Source organism: Cyanistes caeruleus, chromosome 9, assembly GCF_971803275.1.
Source record: "Cyanistes caeruleus chromosome 9, bCyaCae1.hap1.1, whole genome shotgun sequence".
In the NCBI taxonomy this organism is placed as follows: domain Eukaryota; kingdom Metazoa; phylum Chordata; class Aves; order Passeriformes; family Paridae; genus Cyanistes; species Cyanistes caeruleus.
In genome coordinates this window covers 25,079,198-25,106,580 of record NC_141709.1, presented here as the reverse complement: position 1 = coordinate 25,106,580, position 27,383 = coordinate 25,079,198, and the positions used below count along the sequence as shown (strand labels likewise).

Sequence of the window (27,383 nt, the reverse complement as noted above, 5' to 3'; positions counted from 1 at the left end):
CAAAGGGAAGGTACAGATCATCAGCTAATCAGAGATATCCTGGGGAGGATAAAAGGCAGGGTTCACAAAATCATCATCCAATGAGGGAGGCAGAGGGGGACAATTGAATCACATGGACTAATCAAGCGTCCAAATTTAGGGGATTTCCAAAGTGGAATTCCAAGCATGTGATGAGCCTAAAACGCATTGACAGGAGACTGAGGGTAGATTGACAGTGTGGGGTGGGAGGGTCTCATTTGGACCAAACCATCAACTCGGGCAATAACAGAACATACCATTAACAAGAAACACTGTAACAGGACTCTGCTCAGTGCCCGAGGACACAGACCCAATCTCTGAGGGACTGCCAGTGCACACTCATGCCACAACCTGCTGCCCTGGAACAGGGAACATTCTCCAGTGTGCAGCTCTGGCATCGACTCGCGCTCACCACCCTGCCAGCAACACAGGATGAACCCATACTCCCCAGGGCACCTCCTGCTGTTACACCCGGCCAACATGGCACACAATCACAGGGGGAAACCCCTCGCTCCAAAACCAAGTGATAAGGGGGCACAGAGTTGCATTTTTAAAGCCTGAGACTTGGGTCTCACCACAACTCAGCTTGGGGCAAGAGGATCATGGGCCACCTCCTTCAGTTCAGAGCTAGTAACTGTGATGCTGGGCTGTAGGAAGCCTGACCTGCACCAGTGATCCAATGGATAAACGAGGCTTTTGTGAAAATACACAAACAGGATAAAGTGTGCAGCATGGTCACCTGACAGGCACAAAGTGTGTGAGCCTGGCCTGCCCCATGGCACAGGATCAGCCTGCAGAAGGGCTCCTGACTTCCCCCAATACCTGCACAAAGAGCAACTAATGGCAGAGATTTATTTTCTGCAAGGACAGGAGCCTCTAGGAATTGTATCACCAAAACAGCCAGAAAAGCTTTTGTTTACCACAGCTTTCCAATTCCACCACAAGTTACAGGGCAGAAAGCTGGAGTTTGTACCCAGCTTTCGAAAGGGACAGACCATGATGTGAGCCTGGCCCTTCTGCTAGAAGGAATTGATCTTGCACTGGAACGAGACCAAGGAGGTCAGGGAAAGACCAGCTGGTCAACTGAGCAGTGCCACCTAGTTTGGTTAAAAGATACTGGATCCTGCAGGGAATTGTGCTGCCAGGCAGGAAACACCAAAAGGGGCTGCTGGCCTGAACCAGGGATAGGAGCTGCTCATGTAATATGGAAGGCAGACACAAGTTACCAGCTACAGAGGCTTAAGATGGAATAGCCACATTTTCAGCCAGACTTAGCCCATTTCCCCACTGACCTATCCAATACCCCAACTGCAGGACATGCTGACCTAACACAACACAGGAACAGTGGGGAGAATTGTGCATACCTCAGGAGCTCCCAGGAACCCAGAACTCTTAATGAGGGTGAACAGTTTCACCTTCCTCCTTGTCACAGCTTTCCTATATTACACATTCTCCACTTCTGCCAATTCTGACAACTCTTTTTCACATACACACTTGGTCCTGAAAGACACTTAGAATCCGTGGAGATGTTTTAGTTGAGCACATGCAGGGTCAGGTTTTGCCAGAAGACATTAAAGGAAGCAGAGATTCCTAGAGTTCCATCTTTCTCCACATATTACAAGGCAGGTGCAGCTACAGAAGCCCCCACCACACTGCACACACAAATGAGCACACAACCTGTTACCATAGTAGACTCTTGGTTTTATTCGTTCTCTTAGCACAGTAATTTTTATTCATTTGCCTTTTCTGGCCTTGATCTTCCTCAAGTAGAACTCTAATTCCTTGCCTTCCAACACGTAGCCATCAGCTCGGCCACACTGTCCAGGTCTGGAGGCAATGCAGGCTGCAAGGAGAAGTCATTCAGTTAAAGTTTGGCCATTTCCCACCCCAGTGCACACACTGAAGAACACTGCATGCAGCCTCTCTGCAGCACCCCTGCCTGAGGCACCGTGCTCTGGAAGCTGCGCTGCTGCGGTCCCTAACGAAGTCCTCCTCAGATCTCCAAACTGTCATCGCTTGGGTTCAGTAGCAGAACTGGACAAAGGTCTCATCACCAGAAGACTTCAGAACACTCAACTGTTTGCCAGAGTTTGAAACATCAAAGATCTTAGATGCCTGCAGCACATTTTTCCTCATTTTGTGAGGACACATGTCCTCATTTTGCTAGTCCTGAGCCCCATTTCTTTCTCAAAGCCCCAAGAGGAATAATCAACTGCAGGAGCCTAGCTAGCCAGATTTCCCCATCCTGCCACAAAGGGGGTATCTCTGGAGAAGACAGAAGAGCAAGTTACATTAATGCTGCCAGGGACTCACCAAGTAGCTTTCCTTGCTGGAACTGCTCCTCAAGAATACTTGCTATCTTGGCATTCTTCTTTCGCTCATCGTATTTTTTCTGGATCTTCTTTGAACGCTTCTTGTTCAGTATTTCCTCCTCTTCAGGAGTCTAAACCCAAGACCAAAAGCAAAAAAATTGTTTAACAAATGGCCACCCTCCACTAACAAAGGTGTTTTCCATTACTGTGAAGGAAACCCTTGTATTCTCAGCACTGTACTGTTTTCAAAGCCATACCTGGCTGAGGTACAAATACTTTGATCTCACAGAACCAGGTGCTGCATTTCACTTTTCAGACCAAGAAATGTAATACTGCTAAGTAGAGTCACTGCTGACAACTGAGCACAGTGCCCTAGGGAAGGCTGTGTTCTCAAGTCAATGAAAGTGCAAAGGTTTCCCTGGTGAATCAATCCTCCTACAAAAAGCAGTGAATACTCTTTCCCTCTGCAGAAATAATGAAAGCACTTGGTTGTGGTACAAGCTCAGGCAGATGCTTCTGCACTACACAGCACCCAAACGAGAACTGCATTGCTTTAAATGCAAAGATTAACCTGTAAGCTACAGGTTGGATTTTAAATACCTTCTAGCAGTTTGACGTTTGATTCTTAGATTAATGGCTCAGTGTAGTTCTAAGACACCTAAAAACACCCTGAAGTTCAATTAGCAATCCCCAAGCTTCTCACCAAAGCAATCACTGCCCAGCACAAGAACCGAACCTACAAAGTCTTCCTCAGCATCCTAAATTGTCATCGCTGTCCCTTCAGTAGCAGAACTGGACAAAGGTATCATCATTAGAAGACAAAGATCTGACAGGCAGGTCCTTGTGCACAAATGGGTGTTATGCTTCTGGGAGAGCTCCTGCTATTGAGCACTCCATTAAGAGATCCAGACTTATCCTGGAAACCTATAGGAACACAACTTGGACAACCAATGCTGGGTACCTAACCCTATTCTGGCAGGCAGTGTCTGCTCAGGATGGGTAACTGCCTCTGGCTGCAGACTCTGCTCTGCCAGGAGCCAAAAGTACAACCTCAGACGTACCAGTTTGGCGCCCTTCTTGCGTCCGAGGGGCAGGGCATAGTGGGCCTCATACCACTGCCGGTATGGGGTGCTGTCAATGAGCACGATGCAGTTCTTCACCAGGGTCTTTGTCCGCACCAGCTCGTTGTTGGAAGCGTTGTACACAACATCAATAATTCTGGTCTTGCGAGTGCAGCCTTTCAAAAGAAGAGCATGGGTTCAGACCTACAGGGATCAGGCAGCTGAGTATATAGTTCATAGCATCTCACACATACCATTAAAATGATTTTGCACTCAACACCACATCCAGTATCCTCCAGGCTGCCTGGCACTGAATTAAATTTAACTAAAAGATGCATCTATTTTTTGTCAGTTAAACTTTCTGTTGCTAGGACAGAAATCTACACCTGAAAATTAAATCCCTCCTACATGAAAAACCAGATCAGTGGCCTTGCTGTAACTCATCTCAAAAGTATCTAAGCAATCCTAGAAAATAGTATTCCAGACTGCAAGATCAGTAGATGCCAAGTGACACTGTACACAGGGCTCAATGCTGTATCCACTTGATAGAATTACTCATTTAAGCCACACTGAGCAGGATTGCCCTGCAACACATTTCAGAAACCATTTCCATAGGAGTAAATTGAGAAGGGAAGCTAATGTTTTCACCTTTCCAAGACCCACCTGAAGTATACAGTCTTAGATACCAGATTTGACTATTTAGCAGTCACCTTCTCTGGAAATAGCCCTCCACATCCACTAAGATCATTCACAAGATGGATGGGTTTTCTCCCTTCCCTCACGTACCTCATTCTTGTGCAAGGTGCACTCAGCCTCTTCATATTTGCAATACTGACTGTACTTTTCACTGCACAGACAATAATGCTCTGAGATAACTGAAAGCAAGTCCTGTCCCCTCACACCATGCAGGTCACTAACCCACCACCTTCCTTACTGCGGTGCTGTTTTACTATCCTACTCAGAACCCTGACTGGGCCCAGGTTCAAGTGATACTGTTGTCAGTCTGCAAAGCAAAGAAAACCCACCTTGCTCAGGGGAAATATTACAGAATCCCCCTCTTGTTTCTGGGCTTTCCACTTTTGCTTAGCAAAGCAGAAATATGAAATTGCACATGCTAATTAACACTGTCCTAGGGTCAGACCTTCTCACAAGCATACTGAGCACCTTTCTCTGTTGCACAACATCACTTTACTTTTAGTTACGAACAAAACTTTAATTTATGAAGAACTACTCATATATAGATTTTCAGTTCATCTTTAGCCCCTCTCCCCCATAGTTAGGTAAGCATGTCACTCAGTGTAACTATGACACTCCTATCACTGTGAACTTAGTGGAACTCCAAGTCCCCTAAGGCCACGTAAGGTCAAAGTTATCCTCATCACCATGCATGCCGCTTCAGCTGCCACCTCCAGGATGTTCAATCCAAGCCCACAAATCCATGTTTGCATCCTTCTACTCTGCAGCAGTACTGCAGACCAGCGCAGGTCTCATCACATACTTACATTCTGACCCCCAGGAGAAGTTGCCGACATCCAACCGAAGGGCTCGGTACTTCTTATTGCCCCCACGAACCCTGACAGTGTGAATCCGGCGTGGGCCAATCTGCAGTCAGAAACAAACACCAGGCTGCCGTTGGTGCTCAGAAGTTGCACGGCCCTGCTCTTTCAGGAGCACAACAGAGTCCTAACCTCGAAGGCAATGTGGTCAGTGTAACTATGACAAACCCCAGCATCGGCAGACACAGTAAATGACCAGAACGGTCTGCTGCATCTACCTAAGGTGAAAGCTTCATCATTCCAATTGCCTCTTTCTGCAAAAATGTATCACTGCTTTCCATCGGCAGAAGGGCAAAAGCACCTTTTAGAGAAGTAGGGTCAGGTATTCAATCCCACACCAAACAGCAGGTATTTAAACCTCTATTAGCACAAGAGCAGTAACTCGAGTTTGAAAACAAGATTCTGACTAACCTCGCCCAACCACTCACCTTAGTGTTGGCGGGAGGTCGCCCCAACTCATACTTCCTCTTCTTATGGTAGGGCTTCCTCTTGCCCCCAGTCTTGCGACGCTTGTGCCAGTTGTCCCTGGAGATACCTGAATGGAGAGCAGTGTGGTCAGAGGGTGCCACGAGCCCGTCCGGCTGCAGCAGCAGGGCGCGGTTCTGAGTCCTCAGCTCTCCAAGGTTGGTATCCGCACAGTGCACTCAGCCTTATGCAGCAGTTAGAGAAGCTTCATCATTGATACTCAGATGTGCCCCGAACGCGTCCCTTACAGCAGAGCTGTGACAAGCACACAGACCCCCTGTTCCGCGTGCTCTTTGGGAAGCTGCCTCCCAACGTACCTCGCGTGCTGGGCACTCTCTGGGAAGCGCCCGACGCCGATCTGACAGGCACGCTACAGCAATCATCCTACGCTACCGGCAGGATGTGGGAGGTCTGCTATAGGAAGGGACCCCCATCCCACCTGTCCGCTGAGCCCCTACGAGAGACACCCCAAATCAACTCAGCCTGCTGGGTCCCCAACGGGGACCATCTCTGCAGAACACGCCACCTCCCGCAAAGGCACAAGCTGCCAACCGCCTCAGTGTTCCCCCTCACCCGCATCTGCTCATCTGCAGCAGACACCGGGAGCGAGCCCAGCGCTCGGGATCTGCAGGAAATCAAGGCACGGCGAGAAGAGGCCGTCCGCCCTATCATCCACCAGCCGCCATGTTGGGCCCGGTCACCCTCCCCCCGCTAGCGGCTCGGCACTACCGCAGCCGCTCCCATGGCGGACGGAGCAGGGCGGCGGCAGCCCCCGCTTGCCACCCGGGGGAGAGCAGGGCGGATGCGGTGCTGCAGCGGGCAGATGGCGGCGGATGTCGGTAGGCCCGGGGCCCCTGCACTCACCCATGGCGCGGCACCGGCGCAAAGAGGCGGGGCGGAAGCTCGCGGGGCGGCTTGGCGGGACGAGCTCTCGCGATGCGGTGACGTCACCGCGCCGCCAGAGCGAGGTGCACGCCGTTGCCTGGAGACGCGGCGCCGACGGGAGCCGGCGGACAATGGCGACGGCCTGCGGGGGCGGCTGTGCCTGCGGGGACGGCTGCGCCCGCGGGCCCGGCACGGAGCGGGCATTGTCAGGGGTCTCTGCCGCAGGCCCGTTCTTCCTGTTCCGCGGCTCACCCCGCGAACGCCTCCAGACAGGGCCCAGGGCCCGGCGTCCAGCGGTGGGGCTGAGCGAGCGCAACAGCCTCCTCACACGCGGGCTGCAAGTCGCGGTAGCCTCATTAGCATATGCACATGAGTATTCTGGATCATTTGCATGCCCGGTGCGCAGCCCTGTCTCATTAGCATATCCGGGATTAGTATTCAGATTTTTGTCGGTACCCAGAGTGCACCGCGCGGCGGCGGAGCGGGCCCGGTCGCGCTTTCCGCCCCGCTCTCCGGGACTGCCGCGTCCGGGAGCGGGCTGGATCCATGGCCGAGCCACAGGGACAGACCGGGGCGGCGGGAGGTCCAGGACAGAGCAAGCCCCACAGTCGCCATGTCCTAGACAGGAGTAGCTGAGAGACGGTATCCGCGGGAGGGGAGCTGAGGGCATACTCTGGTTTCTCTTCAGATCGTATAAATCTTTCGCCTTTTACTAAAGATTTCCGTGGAGAGGAACAGGCACGAGTGTCGAGAAATTTTTTGAGGCTCCACTTCGGTGGAGCTATCCCTTATTTGGTTCAAAAACAGATACAAAGCGAAAGGTGCTGGGAAAGTCCTGGCGGAGGTGACAGGGAGATAGATGTAATTGTGTAGGTTGCATACAAATTAGAAAAAGAGATAATTGGGTGCTCTGCTATCATTTATGTCCAGGTTTCACGGGTGGATTATAGCAATTAGCTGGGTGGGTGCGGCCAGGGTGCTGTGGGCATTGACATTATATCCAGGTGGAGACGGGTGACAAACGCTGTGGCTTGGGACTGACTTGGGCTTTTAATGTCTTTATCAATGATACCGACACTGGGAGTGAGTGCACCCGCAGGCAGTTTGCAAGGTGAGTGGTGCGGGTGACACACTTGAAGGACAGAGAGCCAGTTATGGGGACCTGGACAAACTTGGGCCCGCAAGAACCCCATGAAGTTCAACAAGTCCAAGTGCCCCGTGCTGCCTGTGGGTCTGGACAATCCCAGACACAAGAACTGGAGAATATGGACTGGAAAACTCCCTGAGAACAGCCCTGCTGAGAAGGAAGTGGGGGTTCTTATGGGTGAAAAGCTGGATGTGAACTAAGAGCGAACAGTTGCAGCCCAGAAAGCATCCTGGGCAGCAGGTCAGGGGAGGCAATTCTGCCCTTTTGCTGCCAAATCCATCTCTCTGGTCCCCAGTACAGGAAAGACATGGATATGTTGGAGCAAATCCAGAGGAGGCTATGAAGATGATCAGAGGGCTGGAGCCTCTCTCCTGTGAAGACAGGCTGAGACACTAGGGTTGTTGAGCCTGGAAAAGAAAAGGCTTTGGAGAGCTCTTATTGAGGCCTTATATTACCAAATGAGAGACAGGGCCATCCAAGTTGAGATCAGAAGCCAATTTTATTGAGTATACAAGGCATTTATATAGGGCTTTACTTGTATGGCACTTATATAGGGTTCTATTTTTGGTAAAAATTTCCCGTTGGTTACACATTCTTCATGATATCACTTTACCTGGTAACATTATCTTATCACAAAATTTCACGTGGATCTTGGTCACTTATTGCCCAGGGAGTACTTATCTGTGTCTGTCTCTCCCACAGTTTCTGCCCAATCAGGCTCCTTTATCAGTTCCACTGGACTCCCTGTTTCATTCCCCATACCTTCCAATACTTACAGATGGCCTGTGAAAAAAAAAAAAAAAAGAGAACGTTTTAAAATTAAAAGAGGAGAGATTTAGATTTAATATTTGAAAGTAATTCTTTACTGGGAGGGTAGTGAGGCACTGGAATGGGTTGCCCAGGGAAGTTGTGACTGGCCTATCCCTGGAAGTGCTCAAGACCGGGTTGGATAAGGCTTTGAGCGATCTGGTCTACTAGGAGGTGTACCTGCTCAAGGCACAGGGATGGGAATGAGATGATCTTTAAGGTCCCTTCCAACCCAGACCATTCTGTAATTTTATTTTATTTTTCTTACAGTTTTTATATTAATACTATTTTGCTTTAATTATTAAACTCCTTAGTCTCAACCCATGAGTTTTTCACTTCTGCCCCTCCCGCGGGGTGGGGCAGCGAGCGAGAGGCTTCAGCTCGCTCCCAGCCGGAGTTGGAGCACGACGGGGACCCGCGAGCCCAGCGGAGGCTGCGTCCGCCCCGCCCCGGAGCCGGCCTGATTTGCATACCCAGGGTGCTCCGCGGTCCCGCCGGTGGCCGGCCCCGCTGCTGTCCGGTGCTGCCGCCGCTGCCCCGCCCGGGCCGTGGGGGCTGTCCGGTGTATCCGACCCCCGGGGCCGGGCCGAGGGTGCGGGGCCGGGAGCGGCGGGGGAGGCGAGGGTCGCCCTGACTTTTGTAGGGTGGAGCAGACGTGGGGTATGTCGGGGTGGAGGCTGTTAAGCATACTCTGGTTTCTCTTCAGATCGTATAAATCTTTCGCCTTTTACTAAAGATTTCCGTGGAGAGGAACAGGCACGAGTGTCGAGAAATTTTTTGAGGCTCCACTTCGGTGGAGCTATCCCTTACATGGTTCAAAAATAGATTAAGTTCTAACATTTCACCTAAAGGTGTCTCAGGTTCGTTGAAATATTTCAGTGCCGCTGTGTACTGACACTCTCCAGCTTTGCCCAACTTCTGCGTCACCTGCACCCCAATATTCCACCAGCCCCAAGTTTGTCCTGTTCAGCAACAGCTGGAGCCCCTCGCGGCCCTTCCCGGGAGCGGTGCCTCCGCCCGCCCCAAGCCGCACTCACTCAACAGGGCCGATCACGCCGCTCTCCTTCCCCGGGACTACATCTCCCGACAGCCTGCCGCCTGGCCTGCCGGGAAATGTAGTCCCGCCTGGACTCCCGGCAGCCCCCGCGGCACGCCGGCGCGCGGCGTTTAAACCGGCGGCGGTTGCCGGGTGGGTGTTTCGCTGCTGGGGCCGGACGTGGTTCCAGTCCCTGTGCCCGTGCCATGGACTCCCGCCTCTATCGCAACGTCCATCCCGGCGCCGTTATTAACATCCAGCGGAGCAGTGGTGAGGAGGGGGGAATGGGGAGTCTGCAGTGTCCCGGCCGCCGCCGCCCATGGGAGTCTGGGCGCCGTGTGGCGGCCGGGTTTGGGCTCAATGCCGGCTTTTTCCAGGCTTAATCCATAAGGCAACGGTGAAGGTAGTGAACGTAGAGCACTCCTGCGTGACCGTGGAGTGGCCTGAGGGCGGCGCCACCAAAGGCAAGGAGGTGAGTGACGGCTGCTCGCGGTCCCTTCCTTCCCCGGGTGCTCCAACGCCCCTGGGCCCCGGCGGGATGGGCCCCGGGAAGCTCAAGGCTCCTCAGGCGTGGCCCAGCTCTTCTTCCCCGCTGGGTGGGCAGTGCTTGTCCTGCGCTGCTGCAGCTCGCTCCGCTTGTTTTATACATAATGAAGGCAATGCTCTGGGTGTGCCAAGGTAAGGTGTGAGAGCTGCAGTACCAAAGCTGCACCCTTTGCCCTTCAGAGGGGTCAAGGAGTTGTTGGGCCTCTTGCTGAATGTCCCAAGATTCCAGTTTTCTAGCTCTGTGGGCTCTTTGTTGTCTTTCCATGTTTTATGCTATGGCATTTAGACGTTCTTTAAAATCTGTTGCTAATAAGGTGCTGTGTTAACAGAGCTGGGTTTGATTTCCTCAATCTCTGCACCAATATGAAATAAATACAGTGTGAAATAGGATGGGAGGGAGGAAAGTCTGGGGCATTTGAAGGTGATGCGGCTGAAATCCTGACACTTAAGTCTGATACTCAGCAAATGTAATTGTCCTTCTGGTGTCTCTAGAAAGGTGCAGACTCTGGATTTCAGTGCAAATCTTAAAAGTTGCCATTGGCTGATTGTTTGAAACCTAATCTTGCTCTGTGCATGTGCCTGCTGCATTGAAATAAAAAAAATATACGGATTCAGATATAATTCTTGGCTAAATTGCATGTATGTGCTAAGGTATTAAATCTTTAGGAAGGATACTTCAAAATCCAGCAATTTTTTTATATGCTTGTGTATGTACACTATGCACATGCTTACACAAACTTATATTGACCACATACCTGTTTCTGAGCTAATTAATTTTCCAATTAGCTGCTAACCAATTTCACATGAATTAGACTTCATCAATTACTTCTCTTACACTAGAAAGTGGTATTTTCACATTTTAGAGAGCTTCATCTACTTGCTTTCTTATGTTTTCATGGACTCTTACTTAAATAATTCCAGAGTCAATTAAGAACTCAAGAACTTCCTGGTGGTGTTTGTATTGCCTTGTTAGGTGAATTCTAGTTGTAAGCTGTTGGAATTTTTGTGTACAGGTGCTTTCAATCTCTTCAGTAAACTTAGTTTTGAAAAATGGAACAGAGACTGAGTTGTGGTATTTGTGCTTGAGCCTGCCCTATCCCTGTCTTTGCCAGGGTGCCTCATGATGAGATGAAAGCAGGATTATGATTTCACGTGAGGGTCAGTCAGGAAGTGATAGTGGTTTCCCTAGGTGAAATTGTTTGCAGTAGTGAGTGAAGATGCAGGTGAATTAAGCTATGGATTAAATGCTGAATCCTTAATTTCCCAGAGTCTAAGCAGCTCTTTGACGTTTATTTCAGTAAGCACAATCACACAGTAAACACTTAATGCTCACCTAGCACTGAAGTCACAGAGTTGCTGAGATTTACTAAGATTAGCAGTGGGAGATTAGAGCAGGGGATGCCAAATGGGCTTTGTCCTTCAGAAGTGCTCTATGGCACCTGCAGAGCTGTGTGGTGTTTGGCAGATGAGGGTAAATGGCTTAACTAACATATTTTTTCTGGTGTACTTAGGTGTATCAGATTGTTCAAATGGAATGGGAACTACTGTTTTGCTCTTCTAAGCAATTTTAATGTAACATTTAGCAGTGGGTCCAGTTTATTAGCCTTCACTGAGAGCCCAGATTAGAAAAAAGCAATCCCTAAGTGGTAGCACCATTCTTCTACTATATAAAATCCTGCCTTTGCTCTTGCAGGTTGATATTAATGATGTGATTGCAATAAATCCTGAATTATTAGAGCTACCTCCTCCTGATGTGAAAGAAAATGTTCCTTTGCCTTTCAATGTAACTTTACAGGTAAGTGCTTTAAAGTAGTTTAGTTTCTTGTAAGTTACTGATGCATAGGTCTTATGTATAATACTCTCAGTCTTAAAGTTTGAGATTTCTCACATGTCTTTTCTGTCTCATAGTTAGGCTTTGGTCAGAAATTCTTGTTGTATTGATGTTGCCCTGAAGAGCAGTGCTTGGTGTTTGCTGCTTACTCCAATTGCTTACAGCATTCCTTGCTTTTCAGAAACAGAAGCGTAGAACAACTCTTTCAAAAATTCCTGCTCCACGGGAAGGTGAGAAAATGTCTTTTTTTTTTTCTCTGCTATACCCTTGTGCAATCGTGCTGGTTGTTCATGGTAGCCACAATATTGTACTTTAGTGCCTCATAAGGCTGCTCATTCAGGCAGTGCTGACAAAGAGGTTACTGTCTCATATGAGTCTTTGGACTCCTGAGGGCAGGAACACTTCTAACAGGTTGCTGTCCTGTTCCTCTGAGCTGGGGTTTGTTGATGTGTTCTCCTCTTCTCCAGTATTGCTGTAGTTATTCCCTGCTTTAAATGTCACTAGGCAGTTGCTGTTGTATCGAGTTTTAAAGTTCTGTATGGACCTTTGCAAATGCCACAAACAACAGCAGTTAAGTGGCAATTATTAAGATTAAAAGTGTCAGAATGAGAGTGGAAAGGACAAGAAGGAAATAGTGGTGACAAATGTATGTCTCCTCATCAAGCAGTCTCCCTAGACAATAAGTAGAGCTTTATGCTTGGAGACGTTTCAGAGCAGGCAGCCAAAGTGCCAGCTGATGTGCCCAGCTCCCTGATTGCATGTCAGCACAATGTTTTGAGCAAAGCCAGAAGAATAGATAGAGATGTCAGTGTGGGATTGCTAAGAAATTGTTCTTCTTGAGGTGTCAGGAGGTAGAAAATGCCTATTTTCTACCTTCTCTTAGCTTTATTAGCTGATTCTTTAGGCTTTTTGAATTGCAAATGGTAGCATTACAGGTCTATTTATAATACACTGTATGATGCTGAGGTTGAATGATTACTAATTTAATGATTCTCTTAAAGTGCATATTTAGCCAAAACTTGTGCTTCTCCATTCAATGGAGCTGTAAACAAAACGTCTGGGCTTGTCTGGCCTCTTGTGTTGCATGCAATGCAAGACTGGTAAGCTGGTCCCAGAAGACAACAGTACAAATTCCCTGGCATCAAAGAGGCAGGAGCTGTCCAAGAATCCTAATGTTAAGAAGTTGTTCTGTATCAGAGTATCCTGATCTTTCTCAAATTCAGAGAACTCCATAAATGTTATGAACTGACAAGCAAAATGATGTCATAAAGTCATGACTGTCTATATATAGGTCTGTTAATAGAACTGGATAGGCAGCTGGAAAACACAAGGTGTGTTAATCCAGTCACTGCTTGATGGAAAGATGTCCTTATAGAGGTCACAGCCCTTCTGAAGTATAGAATCTAACTGCATATCTAAAATATCTGTTGCCTGTCCTATTGGCACAGTCCCATCCCTGAAGACCTGCTCAGAACTTAAGAGCAGCAGTGTTTTCAGTATTAATCAAATAATTTCTGTTGTTATAACTAGCTAAAGCCTAGGAGTGTCAGAGTATCTGCCCTATTGCAAGCTCTGCACTGCACCAATTAGAAAGCTATCATTGACTTCAGACTTGTTCTTAGACTAAACAAATTAAAGAAGATCAGCAGGTGTCTATCTCCATCTTCTTCAGAAAAGAAGGAAAGCAGAAGCACTAGAAGCATTCTGCTTTCAGAATTAGTTAAGAAATAGATTATTAAGAAACAAATATTGCTTTAGTCCCACAAATCAATAGGAATTTTTGACAATGCTGAATATCCTCACATACAAGAATCACTTGAATCAAACCCATTTAGATGGAGTGAATGCTCCAGTTAATCTACCTGTCCAGAAGCACCAGCATTTATAGAAACAGTGCTGCTGAGTGTGAGATAGGATCAGGTCTGGGCATGTGGGACAAGAGGAAATGGAATAAAATGCCGTTTTTGAGTATAACACAACTGATGCTTTTTGTTTCTAAAATTGCAGCAGTCACACCTAATGTCTCTGCACATGAGCAGAAGATTCAAGGTAAAGAGTTAACAGGAGCAAAGAATTTTGGGAATGGTTCTAAGAAATTTAGTTCAGAATGGAAATGAACCCTTGGTCTCCAACAGATTTGGTGTCCTTTGTAATAATAGTGATTCTTTCTGGATAAATTCTAATAGTTGCTGGTCATGAGAGATGCAAGGAGTTCTTCCTTTTGCATATCACTTCCCTTTTTCGTACCAGATTTGCTTTTTTTTTTTTAACAAATCTATTGAAGCAAACATTCCAATCCTTCCCCTAGGAGGCTTTGTGAAGGACTTTATCTCAGTGAAAGAAATACCTTGACATGTGAAAATGGAGACTGCGTAGAAAGGGACCTTTTTCAAATATTTGCTGTTGTGGTTATACAGAGTCTTTTAACTGAATCTAGTGCCACAGCCTACTGTACACCACACACAGCCTGTGGGTGGGCACGGTGCTGCCCATGGCCAGTTGCCAGGCTGCTGCACCCTTGTTACCATCAAAGAATTAATTCATACAGCCCTGCAAGTGTGAAGCTTCAGAGGATTTAGTGATTCTCTGCCTTGAAACTTCCTCCTTCCTAGGCATTAAGTGTTAAGGTGCTGGAACTGCCATATCCTTATGTGAGTCCTTAGTGGGATCTGAAAGAAATTCACTGGAATTGCAAATCTGGAATGAACTGATTGCTTTTTTGTAGTGGTGTGTTTATTGATCACTTTTCACCCACATGCATTGCTTTGTCTTGCATTTTGATAATGGAAAAGATCCTTTTAACCACACCTTGCTCTCCACTGCTCTGTACTTTGTGAGCAATTATTATTGCAAGTGTCTAAGTGTCCCTGGATTCCTCTTTCCAAAGCTGTGCGTGGCCGTTCCAGGATGTCTGCTATCACAGAATCCCAGTGCAGCTTCCAGGAAGATGAGATGGCAGTAGATCCCTGCACTTCTTTGCAAACCAGAAAATATGTGTCACTTCCTGGTGAGTGGAGAAACGTTCCAGTGAATTCTTAGTGTGAAACAGTTTTCACTTTGTGTGCATTTAATTATTCAAATCCCAGTGGGAGAGCAGCCTGAACTCTTTCATAGGTAAAATGAGAGACCTAGAGGTTTGCCACTATGCAAATATCCAGGGCTCCTACCTGAAATATTTTCTAAAGGACTTTGAAACAGTGTTGTGCATAATGATATACTCTCTTAGCCAGAGAGCTGTGGCTGGGCAAGATGGGTAGATACCGTATCTGCTTAATGGCATAAAATGGTATTCATGGGGCTAGAGTGGGAAGAGAAGTGACTTAACACTGCTGACAACACACCCTGTAACTACACTGGTTGTAGTTTTACCTGAACTGGTTGAGTGCATCAAGAACTTGAGCATCCTTGAATTACAAAATTGTAGTTATTTATTTTACTAGGCTACCTTATGAATAGCTGAGGGCATGCCTTTCATGTTAAGCTCTATAAAAACACTGAAATAAGAGGCTTGATACTAACTTCTTGTCTAGTTGGTTTGACCTTGATTTGCAGCACTGTGTAAAAGTTGGTGACTGGTAGAGGATTTAAACGTTTACTTGTAGATTTACCACAGGTTTTAGATAGTTCTCTCTCCTGCTGCAGGAGTTGAGAAATGCCTGTGGTCTATGAGGCTTTACAAATTACAAAATTATTCTTGATCTTTGCAATCTAATTATTGGTTTTGGTCTGGCTTCTTTCTGCAGCTGGCCAAACCAGGGCTAGAGGGCTGGGTTGTATTCCAGAAGCCTCCCAGTCAAGTGTAAATGAAAATACAGAGAATCATCTGCCTGCTGCTAGGACAAGCTCTTCAGAGAGCCCAGGTACCAGGGAGCAGTGGATAAAGACTGACTCATCAGTCAATCACTATGTGATTGCTGCTTTATGTACTCAGAGACTAAAGCTTTGAAAAGGTGACTTTGGCAGCAAGACAGAATATCTTTTTTTTATTACAGATGTGTAATTCTGTTATAATGATATTGCTTCAGAAATGCTGCCTTTGCTTTAGGGTGGTAGTGGGACTTCCAAGGCAGTTTCTGTGATAGTTAGATCTGGCTTGGGAAGGAAGTGCTGCAAAATGAATGGCCATGTTTTTCCCGGAAATACAGGGCGCGGCCATGTTTTTCCCGGAAATACAGGGCGCGGCCATTTTGAACCGGAAACAGACGTGTGCCGCCATGTTTTTGCCGGATATACAAAGCGCCGCCGTATTTAACCGAGAATACTTAGCGGCTGCCATATTTAACTGGACATTGAAGGTCAGGGTTCTAGGTCAGGGTTCTAGGTCAGGGTTCTAGGTCAGGGTTCTAGGTCAGGGTTCTAGGTCAGGGTTCTAGGTCAGGGTTCTAGGTCAGGGTTCTAGGTCAGGGTTCTAGGTTACGGGTCTCGGTTACGGGTCTCGGTTACGGGTCTCGGTTACGGGTCTCGGTTACGGGTCTCGGTTACGGGTCTCGGTTACGGGTCTCGGTTGGGGTTCTAGGTTACGGTTCTAGATCAGGGTTCTAGGTTTCAGTTTCAGTTTCTGTTTCAGTTTCGGTTTCAGTTTCACTTTCGGTTTCGGAAGATGGTTATTTCCTGTATGAGTTAGTCTGTCAGCAACCTGGATAGGTAGAAGTATTTGTGCTTAAAATCGAGTATGAAATTTTAATCCAAGAAATTGTTTTTATTTTATGCAGTTCGAAGAAGATCTAACATTGTGAAAGAGATGGAGAAAATGAGAAACAAGAGAGAAGAAAAGAGAGCTCAAATGAGTGAAATCAGGATCAAACGAGCACAGGTGGAGTACTCTACAATACACTTGTAAGGGGAGATTCTATATGACACTGTAATACAGTAGTTGAAATCAAAACATTTTGGACAGGCTTTGTTCTTAGAAAGCTGTACATAAGGATGGATTGATTCTGGTTTCAGAAAATTGTAAATCTTGTAAGATGCTTTGAATTGCATACAGCTGCTTGTTTAATAGGCTCTGGGGCCTTTTTCTGCTGTAACAGATCAATTACATTCACATCCATGGTTTTTCCGTGCAGGACTTTGACAGCACCTGTCCAAACTGGGAGTTTGCGCGTATGATCAAGGAATTCAGAGAAACTTTAAACTGCCAGCCAATATCTATAAGTGATCCAGTAAGTAAATACTGAGGCTACTAACTGCAGCCTGTAGACAGACTTCTCTATTTTGCACTGAAAATGTTGGCATCGAGCAGTTGGTGCATCACTGCACCTTGGGAATCATCCGAGCATATTGTGAGCTTGAGGAAGTTGCTGGTATCTGTGAGGTCACTTGGCTTTCCTATTTAGGGCTAAGCTGTCTTGTTTTACTTTGTGTCACTAGTGAAAAGCCTGTGGTTCAGCAATTATCATGCAATGATATATGACCATCAGTTTGTAAGTGGCACAGCCACTGTTGTAGAAGTAGATATAGATAAAATTAATATAGATAATAGATAAAATTAACTATTACAGAACATGTCAATATAAGTAATATGTTAAGCAGTTTTAAATAGGTTAAAAAGTGGAGGAAGTAAAAAGAGGTTGAAAACTAGAGAACCCTGACTTGGTCAGTACACTCAGCCATTAAAAATGCTGTGTATGTATCACTGTGTGACAGGAGAAGAGCTTGTTACCTTTGCCTTCTGTCTCACCCAATGGCATATACACTTCCCAACTCAACTGAATGTGTAGCTGTGCTGTACAAATAGTTCAACTTGCTGCATCAGTAAAAAACTCCAAGTCACCAAAAACCTCTTGGGTAAATGAAATTATTAATTTGTCTGATTAATTATTTGCCCATAACTGCAGTATTGTTATCAAAAATTTTGCTGGAAAGCATTCCCATCTTATGTGTTGGAGAATGCTGCATAAAGAGAAATTATTTGTAGTGTTGCTTTTACACGAAGTGCACTTCAAGACTGATGTCTCTGCATCCCTTTCAGCTCAGAAGAAGCAGCAGAAACTCTGATCAGCATGTTACAAAATGGATGCGAGGGAGCATTGGATCTCTCTGTAATAAAGTGTAATTGGGAAATAATTACTTATTTTCTTACTTTTCTTTTAGATAGAAGAGCACAGGATTTGTGTCTGTGTGAGAAAGCGTCCTCTCAATAGGCAAGGTGAGTGTACTGACCAAACAGCTGTCTTGATCAGTTTGACTTTGTTAATTTTTGTTAAAACTGAGGGTCTTTTCTGTCAACAGAACTTCTAAAAAAGGAATGTGATGTGGTTACTGTTCCGAGCAAGTGTGTCTTGATGGTGCATGAGCCAAAGCAGAAAGTGGACCTAACAAAATACCTTGAAACCCAAACATTTAGATTTGACTTTTCATTTGATGAAACTTCTTCGAATGAAATGGTATACAGGTAATGCTTGCTGCTCACTGGAAATGACTTTCAGATAAAAGCATAGAGCTATAGCTAGATGGTGTCTAAGCTTAAAGAAACTCTTACTTGAAATAAGTATTAGAATCCTTTTTGGAGGAAGCCAAAGGACTGAAAAGTCTAAGGCTTATTTTTGGCATAGCCTTGCTGATTGCCTAAGGATTTGATTTTTTTGAGTTTCTTTTCTTGTTAAAACTGATGATGATGAAGCAGTGCAGGAAATATTTGCTTTAACTACTTTTTATCTTTTGAATATTCAGATTCACTGCTAGACCTCTTGTAGAGACCATCTTTGAGGGTGGGAAGGCGACATGCTTTGCATATGGCCAGACAGGCAGTGGGAAGACACATGTAAGTTTTTCTCCAAGGTCATAAATTTTCTAGCTTTGATAAAGTATTTCAAAGCTCCCCAATGTTTGAGCACTAGTAGGGCTGTGTAAGAGGCTTGGACCTTGGTTTTGTTGTCTTAAAGCTAATACTTTGTAAGATGTTAACTCTTTTTCTGTAGCTTTATGTACTAGTAGGCTTCCTTGGAGGTTGTGAGGAGAATTGTACTGCTTTTCAAAATATTTAGAAAAAATCCTTTTAGAAATAAGAAATAGAAAAAGATTTTTTTTCTCTTTAGAAAAAAGAAAAGTTGTCTTTGAAAGATTTAGGATGTCCTGGTATGTTAGTTTTAGTCATGGCTAGTCCTTGCCTCAAGTGCCTGTTGCTGTTTAACTCCTATCTGTAAAGTGGGGCTATTAGTCTACATCTGGGACAAAGGCTACTGTCTATCCTATGCTTTGAGCTTGAAGGCATTCCAAGGAATTCAGCAGTTACGTAAGAATAAGCCTCTTGATGCACATAAACATTTAAGTGATCTGGTATTGTTTGTGAGGTGGGTGAGTTAGTGTGTTTGCTTTCTAACCACTCCTTCCAGTCTAACAGTTGCAGTTTCAAGGGTTGTGAAAGTTCTTTTGTCTCAAAAGAGAAAGCTTGCTCTAAATTTTCAACAGCTGTGTTGTCTTTAACTTTCTTCTTCTGGGAACTATGGGGAAGAATTCTCACAGCACAATAGTGGAGTCAAATGTGCTCTCCTGTTCCGCAAGAAGCGTTCACCTCAAACCACAGTGATCTGCACTGGACTGAGCTAACGCACTGCTTTGAGTAATCAGTCACTGCTGTCATTCAGTGTTAGAGGCAAGTTTTAGGCTAGGACCTCCTATCTTTAGTGTTATGTAGTGCGTTGTAGATATTCTCCGGTAATCCAGACAAAAAGTTGAGCTTTATAGAAGTTTGAGCACAGGCTGCCTTCATTGCACTGGAAAGGCTAGAGAAACCTGCTTACCTGAGGATTGTTACAGTAACACAGCTGTGATGCACTAAAATCACAGGTGAAGTTACTTTCCCTTTCACGTCCTAGGGCAGAACTGGTGCAGGGACAACAGCTGTGCTTTGAGACTGGAGTGCTGCACATTAAACTCTGGTAGACTGAGAATATGTCATGGGATTGAGCTGTGTTTTAAGTAACAGTGGTAGAGCAAATCACTAGGATAGCACTAACTGAAAACTTTGTTGTGATTAAAGATACTTTGGTCAAAGGAGTTACAGGTATTGTCTGCTCTAAATTTGTACTTTCATGTCATGTTAACTTTTGCAAGTAGCTGCAATAATGTTATTCAACCTAAATCCTAACAAATGAAGCTTTGTTTTACCTGTCTAGAGGCTGTTTGGTTGCACTATCAAAGCAGTTTGCTTGGAGGAACAACTGCTTTGACTCTGCACCCCAGAGCCTTACAGGTGCACTGCTTTGTGTAGGTGAGATCTTTCTGAACTGATAGGGAAGCTGCAAGCTAACTTAGTACTGCATTCCAGTACTCCTGCTGGCATTGTGGTTTATCTGTGGTAACTTCCTAGTCTGGTTTTGGGTCTAAGAATTGATAGGCTGACTTGTTAGTGCCATGCTTGACCTTTGGCCTTTTCTCTTGACAGACTATGGGTGGAGACTTCTCTGGGAGAACCCAGAATGCCTCACAGGGCATATATGCTTTTGCCTGTAAGTTGATTCTTCTAAGGATACAAAAATAAAATTAATACTTGTTTTTCTTAACTAGATAAGATCTGATTTTGTATGGTTATTTTAAACATGTCCAGTAGAAGATACATAAAGTATTTGTGTTTTCAATAATAAGAGCACTGGTGGTACCTGGTGTTTGAAGGAGGTATGATTATTTTTTCATTCGTTTCACAAAATATTTTTCCTCTAGCCTGTAAGTGTCTACATCCATACTGAACTCATCAGAAGATACTTGTTTCTGATACAAAGAGATGACACAGTTTCTAATTGGGTATTTACAGTGCAGAACCATTAAATTTTGATTCTTCTGCTTTGCTTTTGTCTCAGACATATGAGTATAACATAACTCTACCCATTTGTGATTGAAAACTTTTTATGCAAAAGGATGTATGTCTTGTGTTTCTTCCTATAAGCCTTAAATGCAAAAAAACCCGGCATGTCCAAAATTATTTCAGAAAACAGATGCTTAGAAGTCCCTCCTTGATATAAAATGCCTGGAAAGTACCATGAAACCTGACTTTTACCTTCCCTTTAGAAAGTGTGAACCTAGTCAGCAGCAAGTCAGCTGAACCAGGAACAACTATTGGCTGATCTCTGAAAAATAGTTATGACTGGCCCTCAAGGAGTTTTTGCTTTTTCAGCTCAGCTTCAAGGTCTGAAGCCTAACTGTGAAAAGCTGCACTGGATCCAGCCCCAGGGTCAACTAATCTGGCATATTGTCTCCAAACCTCTGCAATGCAGATGTTCAGGGTGCATGTTTTCTAGACTTTCTGTAACATGCACTTGAAACACAAACACGTGACTTTTTCAGGCGTGTCCAAAACAATAGAGGATCCCAGTGTTCCCTCAGAGCAGTAAGGATTGTTGTCTGTGGGTGGCATTAGCAGTTGAAACTCTTGTATTTCCCTGTTTTCAGTCCCTGGGTAAGGATGCTGCTGAATCTGTTCTCCAGATGGTAGCACTGCACTGATTGTTAGCATTTGTTTGGATGACTGTCACTCAGTGCTAGACACTGCCTTATAGCTGTGCAGTGTTTGAAAGTAGATCAAGTAGCAACTAGAATGTGTTTTAAACCAGTTAACTGAACTTCTGTCTTTCCTCACTAGCACAAGATGTCTTCCTCCTCCTAAACCAGCCCAGGTACAGGAATCAGAATCTGGAAGTCTATGTGACTTTCTTTGAAATATACAATGGAAAAGTAAGACCTTTATTTTTAAATCTTTACCTGATTTCTTTGGTTGAATATTTCATAAGTACCTGAGTCAAACTTAATACTTGCAATAGTTCTCTGTATTCTGTTTTTATTGGTGTTGAATTTGGAATTGACTTCGATGTCTGTGTTAAAGATGCTGTTTCTATATAGCTTTGTATAAAGACAGGGAAAAATACTCACAAGGAGTCCTTGTTCACATTTGCCTTAATCTTTTTGCCTAAATATAGGTGTTTGACCTCTTGAATAAGAAAGCCAAGCTTCGAGTCCTGGAGGATGGCAAGCAACAGGTCCAGGTTGTTGGTCTCCAAGAAAAACCAGTTAGCTGTGCTGAGGATGTCATCAGAATGATTACGATTGGCAGTGCCTGCAGGTTTGGTGACTTAAAACCTATAAGAGGAGTCATGTCCTGTTGTATCTCCATGTTTAGACAAACATATGATGCCTGTAGCTGGTGCTTTGAGTCTTAAACAGAAGCTTGTTCCCAGTAAAGGCACTGAGCAGCACCTCTGCATGAATACCAGGAAGCGGTTACAGAACAAAGGACTAGAAGGGGAGTGGGTGCCTTCCATAGAAAAATGTCAGAACTCCTCGTCCATATGTCCTCATGCAACTCCAATAAAAGAAAACATTCACATGAGGAGATGGCCACCTTTCTAGAAGTATCAGCTAGTTTACAGGAATACAGGTAGCTCCCTGTGGGCTTGTAAGATTAAGGAACAGTGTCTGGTATGAACCATAGTTGCAAAAATGGTTTGGCTTAACTGCAGGCCAGATGAGCTATTCCAAAGGCAACAAAAATACTGCAAGTTGTTCAGGAATCTTGTCGAAAGAATCCTTGAAAGCAGGTGCTAAGGGACAGCTGTAGGTTTGGAGCATCATCCTGGCAAGAAAGGCTGTGGTAGGGGCAGCTCTGCCATCATACTGATATCTTTAATTGGTACTAAAATCTGTATTACTGGGTGTTATCTGCTTCAGTTAGGTTGCAACTGCTGTGGAAATGTTCATAGGCAAATGAGAGCTCTTTGGCTTCTGTACTGCACCGTGTGGGCAAATATGCACATCCTAAAAGCTTATTCAGCATTCTGTGCATCCTTTTTTTGGCTGGCAGTTTATGAACTGGTTTTACATTTCAGGCTACTCCCTCCTCCCTCCTTTTTCCTCAGTAGTAGGGACGAGGGTGGAGCAGTGAACCTGCCAGCATTCTCAGGGAATAAATGATAGTGATGGTCACAGGGAGATTTAAATTAAAAGATGTCATTCTGTGCTTTGTAGTGATGGGGCAGGTGCAGCTGCACAGCAGAGGTGAAGTGCCAAGCCAGCTTGGCTGGAGAAAGGGATTTATCATGATTGTAATGTGCTAGTACAGCTTAATGCTGTTTAGTGGGGAGCTTGGCTGAGCTTACTGTATAATGGCAGATGCATTAGGAAAATGACATGTAGTGTGCTGAAGGTGTGACTTCCAGCTCAAATGCATGCGAGGCTTTAGCATTTAGGCATCCAATGTAGGCTGGCTGAGTTGAGCCAGGTGGCTTAAATAGCCTTAAATTTCCATAGCCAGGGTGTAGGTTCATATTTTTCACAAGTAGTTTGGTGCTCTCAGATCAGAAGCAATTCCATAATTCACACAAACTTAAAGTATAAAAGCAGGGGATAAAGCCTAGGAGGATAGTTAAATGGCTACAGGTCTTATCTTATGCTGTCAGGACCTGTTGTCTTCTGTGACACTTTTCTAAGTCTTGTTTGCATCTTTGCTGTAGGACATCTGGGCACACTTTTGCAAATGCCAGCTCTTCACGGTCACATGCCTGCTTCCAAATCATACTGCGCCGAAGAGGACAAATGATTGGCAAATTTTCCTTGGTGGATCTGGCAGGAAATGAAAGGGGTGCAGACACATCTAGTGCTGATCGGCAGACACGGATGGAAGGTGCTGAAATCAATAAGAGCTTGCTGGCTTTGAAGGTGAGCTACAGCTCCTGGAGCAGAGTGATAATACACACGTGGATTCTGTTCAACTCTAGGCTTATCTATTCTGTTTCTTTCCAGTACAAGGGAAGAACAACCAAAAAGGTACAAGTTTAGAATGTGATCAACCTAAAAATAGAGTATACTTCCATTTAGAATGTTTCCAGGAAAGTAGTGCAGTCTTGTCAGACATTGGTATAGCTATTTCAAGCGTTGTTCAAGTTGGCTTTTTTTGGGGGGTGGTTTGTGGCATATGATGGCTATACCTACTGCCTTGAGACAGTCAGATACCTGAAGTATATTTTAAAGACAATGAAGAACTTAGAGCAATACATGCAACTGTTTGCCAGCCTGTTGGGTTTACCAGCAGTTGGTGGTTGATAGCTTGCAGAGCTGTTTGAAGAGAGGTGCTAATTCTGCATTCAAAAGACTTTTTTTTTTTTTTTTTTTGTAGGAGTGCATCCGAGCTTTAGGGCAGAACAAGTCTCATACCCCTTTTCGGGAGAGCAAGCTGACACAGGTGCTAAGAGACTCTTTCATAGGAGCAAACTCAAGGACCTGCATGGTGAGTATGTACAAGTCAAGCACACTGCTCACATTCTATAATTTGACAAAATAGCTGCATGTTCTCTAGAGCAAAGGTTTTTTTAAGTCAGAAAGCTTTAGATATTTTTAAAAAAACAAACCAACAAAAAAAACCACCCAAAAGACTAAACATTTTCCTCATGGAAACTTGCCCATGGTGAGTGAGATAATAAATTGGTGAGTTATGCCCAACTCCAGTAGAAGAAGGGCAGGAAGTCTTTTTAATACAGTGAATCTGCAAGAGAGCCTGATATACTCTCAAAGGGCTTTGCTTTCTGTGGATGGTGAGGCATAGCAGGTGCACACAAAGACAGTGGAAAGTTGGTTGCAGGGATGCTGGCATTTCCCACAGAATCCATAAAGAAAAATGGACTTGGCTGTCTCAACTCTAGCCCTTTGTCCTCAAATGTCCCAGCTGTGTGGTGAGATCTGTAGGAACATTAATGAGCAAAAGTCAGATATGTCACTAAGGTTTCTTTTGTGTTTGCAGATAGCAATGATTTCTCCAGGCATGAGTTCGTGTGAGTACACCTTAAACACACTGAGATATGCTGACAGGTAATGGCCTTTCTGACCTGGGGATTTGAATCATATTGTACAAGGTGTTTCAGCTGCTTTAACTCTGACCTTTGGAACCTCAAGTTCTCTTGTATTGCTTATATTGGCAACCTGGAGGATGGTTGTTAGGAGCGAAGTATCTTAGAGCTGTCATATGAAACTAACCTGGGTGTTTTGTGTGAGACATAGTAGAGATGATGTAAGACCATGAGTAATGTCTTCTTTCCTCAAAGGAATCTCTCATGCTAGACTTCAGACTGCCCTGGTTCTCATAGGGAGTTTACACCCCGTCCTGAATGGTTGCCTCCATGCCTTTTACTTTTTGTAGCACTTTGTGACCCATCTATAAGGGTGTGCTAAGAATGCATCGTAAATGTTTTAGTTCACTCAAAGAATCGCTGGCAAAGGTAGCAGCAAAAGCAGGTTTAAAATTAAATGAAAGACAAACTTTGTTGGCAAAGTTCACTCTACTACTTACTAGGTAGTTAAAGCACACAGAGAAGAAAATTGACTAAAATCAATCAATCTAAAACTAAACCAACTTAAAATTATCTTCCTGGAAGCCTGGGGAATAGAAAAATGGGTAAGAATAGAAAAAGACAGAGTAAGGATGAAAAGGACTAAGGGAGACCCTCCCCTTGAGTCATAAGGCTCATGTGACCTCCCCTTGTCAAACATAGTCCTGGATTTGACCAACAGTTTAGGCCTCAAGATTTTAACTGCACTTAATCCATAGCCTAATTAATTTAAATAAGTCAACATAAGATTCTATTGAACTTACTATAAGCACAACAGTAGCTCATTTACAGGCCTAACTTACAAATATTTAACATACTTAAGAATCTAAGACAGTAAACTTCATAGTATATATACTATAGCATAGTCACACACATGACCTAAGGGACTGCGTATGAGGTGTATGTACCACCCACTGTGAAGGGATTTCAGTCCTAGCTCAACTGATGTGAGTGTGAACTGCCAGAGTGGCTCCTGAATGTCCAGACAGGAAAGTTTCCTTAACAAACATCTCCTGGCTTTCCTTTCTATAGTATTCAGGGGTTTCTGCCCACATAAGCCTGTTCTGGGGATGGTAACTGTGCAACTTTTAAAGTGCAACTGATTGATTCTTGCTGAGCACTGATTGATTGCAGTAGCTGCTTTGTGATGCTGTAGCTGAGAAACTGACAAAAGATGAATTTGAGTGACAAATCTTCTTGTTGCAGAGTGAAAGAGCTCAGCCCTCATGATGGAGGTAGTGAAACTCAGAATCAAATGGAGACTGAGGAGATTGAGACCAGTACAGAAGGCTCAGGTCTTGAATTCAATGTATGTGTGTGCAGTGGCTAAACAGAACTCAAAAGCTGGGAACAACTTGTTGTTCTTACCTGGGCTGTTTCTTGCAGCTCTCCAAGGATGAGGAAGAGGAACTCTCTCCCCACATGTTCAGCTATCGAGAGGTTATGGCTCAAATTAGTGAACGGGAGGAGAAGGTTATAGAACAGCTCAGAGAACTGAGACAGGTATGGGAAACAGCAAACCCAGCTCAGGCCACCTTCTATATGTTGATAGCGGCTTGCTTTGTCTGAGCCAAGTGCTGCTGGGGCAGCAATGCAAGATGCTGTACCAGTGGTGTTACTTTTTCCTCACTGCCAACTTTTCCCTGTCTTTTCTGGCCCAGCTGGTTAAACTGGGGCATTCCACTGTTTTTGCCAGTTCCCTTTCCCCTCCAAATAACCTCTACTTGCTGCTAATGAGCACTGACTGCTCCTGGTCTGTAGAAGCTCATCTATGTTGATTAGACTGCCAGATTTGAAGAAACTAACTGAATTTCCAGGAAGTCCGTTTCTAATCACTGTTATCCTTGTAAATACAGAGAATGACTACTGAACTTGACTACCTCTTGGGAATCACAGAGAAGCCAGATTATGATCTTGAGACCTTTGTGAGCAGAGCTAAGTACTTTGTGGAGGACAGCTCAAGAAATTTCCTCAGTGTCAGAGGTATGTTAGAGCCTATATCTGACTATGACTGTCACTAATGCTTTTCCAAAGACCTGGAAGTAACACCAGCATACCTGTGGGGGTTTGAGCACCCAGTCCTGCGTAGCTCTGAGGTCTTCTGAGAGCGACGGCTGGACTGGAGAGTTGATCAGTCGCCCTGTTGTTTTTACCTTTCTTTACAGAAACACTGGATGCCCTGGGAACTGCCATGCAACTGGAGGAGCAAGCCAGCAAGCAGATAAGCCAGCAGAGGCCTTAGTCATTATAGCAAAACCTGGTTCACAAGCAATGTTGCATGCACTTGTCTTGTCTTGCATGTTTGTCAGTGGTTTGTATGACTCCTGTTTTAAATGTTGTAGGGTATCTGCAGGTCATATGCCCAAGGGCAGTGAACACAGCAGTCTTTTTCTTCATAGCCTGAATCAGGGTACTCAGAAAAGTGCTAAAATGCACCTACTGCAAGGCTTGGGTAGGGGGCCTGAGAGTCTGCAGTCTGCCTGAGATATTTGGCATTTGGCCCTTTGCTAGTGACACTGGTCTCCCCTAAGAGAACTAAATACATATGTATAGGTTATGTATACACATAACCTTTTCCAGATATGCTTAAAACATTGCAAAACTGTTGAAGGTTTTGCTTTTATAGAAAGAGAATGGACTATGTGATTGTTAAAACCAGTATTTTAAGAAGTTGAATAAATAAATGCTCTTGGATCTCATTATCTTATCTGTCCTATAAAAAATATTTCTTCCTGATTTTGGTAAAGTTTAACAGCTCCTAAAGACTGGCTGGTTGTTGGTAGGGAGGCTGTTTTCTTGGATGAAGTTTCTTTTCAAAGTCTTTATATTGTAATGTTTACATAAAAATCACTCAAAATATGTTTTGTCTCTTAATTTTGAGATGCTGCTGGGAACTCCTAACGCGGGAAG

General features: G+C 44.8%; 2 protein-coding genes and 7 non-coding genes across 12 annotated transcripts; 3 read left to right on the top strand and 6 right to left on the bottom strand.

Annotated features, from left to right (window-relative positions):
• Positions 1–983: 983 nt before the first annotated feature.
• Positions 984–1,114, bottom strand: LOC111933181 (small nucleolar RNA SNORA35). Its single transcript, XR_002866551.2, has one exon. It is a non-coding gene; the product is annotated as a small nucleolar RNA SNORA35 (small nucleolar RNA).
• Positions 1,115–1,698: 584 nt separating this feature from the next.
• RPS8 (ribosomal protein S8) lies at positions 1,699–6,710 on the bottom strand. Its single transcript, XM_086841315.1, has 6 exons — positions 6,277–6,710; positions 5,376–5,482; positions 4,894–4,993; positions 3,392–3,567; positions 2,332–2,461; positions 1,699–1,861 (listed from the first exon to the last, which is right to left on the bottom strand). Exons 1-6 carry the CDS (start codon positions 6,278–6,280, stop codon positions 1,752–1,754), a joined length of 627 nt encoding a protein of 208 aa, XP_086697441.1. The 5' UTR covers positions 6,281–6,710; the 3' UTR covers positions 1,699–1,751.
• On the bottom strand, positions 2,007–2,078 carry LOC111933184 (small nucleolar RNA SNORD38). The gene has a single exon (XR_002866554.1). It is a non-coding gene; the product is annotated as a small nucleolar RNA SNORD38 (small nucleolar RNA).
• Positions 3,076–3,148, bottom strand: LOC111933183 (small nucleolar RNA SNORD38). Its single transcript, XR_002866553.1, has one exon. It is a non-coding gene; the product is annotated as a small nucleolar RNA SNORD38 (small nucleolar RNA).
• On the bottom strand, positions 5,090–5,193 carry LOC111933185 (small nucleolar RNA SNORD46). The gene has a single exon (XR_002866555.1). It is a non-coding gene; the product is annotated as a small nucleolar RNA SNORD46 (small nucleolar RNA).
• Positions 5,551–5,635, bottom strand: LOC111933182 (small nucleolar RNA SNORD55/SNORD39). Its single transcript, XR_002866552.1, has one exon. It is a non-coding gene; the product is annotated as a small nucleolar RNA SNORD55/SNORD39 (small nucleolar RNA).
• A 255-nt stretch (positions 6,711–6,965) lies between the features above and the next one.
• On the top strand, positions 6,966–7,080 carry LOC111933180 (U5 spliceosomal RNA). Its single transcript, XR_002866550.1, has one exon. It is a non-coding gene; the product is annotated as a U5 spliceosomal RNA (small nuclear RNA).
• Positions 7,081–8,720: 1,640 nt separating this feature from the next.
• KIF2C (kinesin family member 2C) lies at positions 8,721–27,172 on the top strand. Of its 4 annotated transcripts, XM_086841310.1 has the most exons (22): positions 8,721–9,557; positions 9,665–9,759; positions 11,527–11,628; positions 11,846–11,894; positions 13,672–13,713; positions 14,552–14,671; positions 15,408–15,524; positions 16,377–16,477; positions 16,731–16,826; positions 17,758–17,812; positions 17,896–18,058; positions 18,337–18,427; positions 20,051–20,114; positions 21,242–21,333; positions 21,576–21,718; positions 23,106–23,310; positions 23,768–23,878; positions 24,389–24,456; positions 25,680–25,782; positions 25,860–25,976; positions 26,330–26,456; positions 26,639–27,172. In XM_086841310.1, exons 1-22 carry the CDS (start codon positions 9,494–9,496, stop codon positions 26,713–26,715), a joined length of 2,202 nt encoding a protein of 733 aa, XP_086697436.1. In that variant the 5' UTR covers positions 8,721–9,493; the 3' UTR covers positions 26,716–27,172. The 4 variants fall into 4 exon arrangements, with proteins under 4 accessions (XP_086697436.1, XP_086697437.1, XP_086697438.1 ...); XM_086841311.1 differs by lacking the exon at positions 13,672–13,713 and having other exon boundaries at positions 8,727–9,557; XM_086841312.1 differs by lacking the exon at positions 15,408–15,524 and having other exon boundaries at positions 8,745–9,557.
• Positions 8,938–9,052, top strand: LOC147651710 (U5 spliceosomal RNA). The gene has a single exon (XR_015274182.1). It is a non-coding gene; the product is annotated as a U5 spliceosomal RNA (small nuclear RNA).
• Positions 27,173–27,383: the final 211 nt, after the last annotated feature.

Bases quoted from the DNA above. Each gene is read 5' to 3' on its own strand.
- RPS8 (XM_086841315.1), bottom strand. The intron at 4,994-5,375 runs GTGAGTGGTTGG...TTCTGACTGCAG, and splicing joins GACCTCCCGCCAACACTAAG to ATTGGCCCACGCCGGATTCA. The intron at 2,462-3,391 runs GTACGTCTGAGG...TCTTGGGTTTAG, and splicing joins GCAAGAAGGGCGCCAAACTG to ACTCCTGAAGAGGAGGAAAT.
- KIF2C (XM_086841310.1), top strand. From the start codon at position 9,494: ATGGACTCCCGCCTCTATCGCAACGTCCATCCCGGCGCCGTTATTAAC. The intron at 9,760-11,526 runs GTGAGTGACGGC...TTGCTCTTGCAG, and splicing joins GCGCCACCAAAGGCAAGGAG to GTTGATATTAATGATGTGAT. The intron at 16,478-16,730 runs GTGGAGTACTCT...TTTTCCGTGCAG, and splicing joins TCAGGATCAAACGAGCACAG to GACTTTGACAGCACCTGTCC.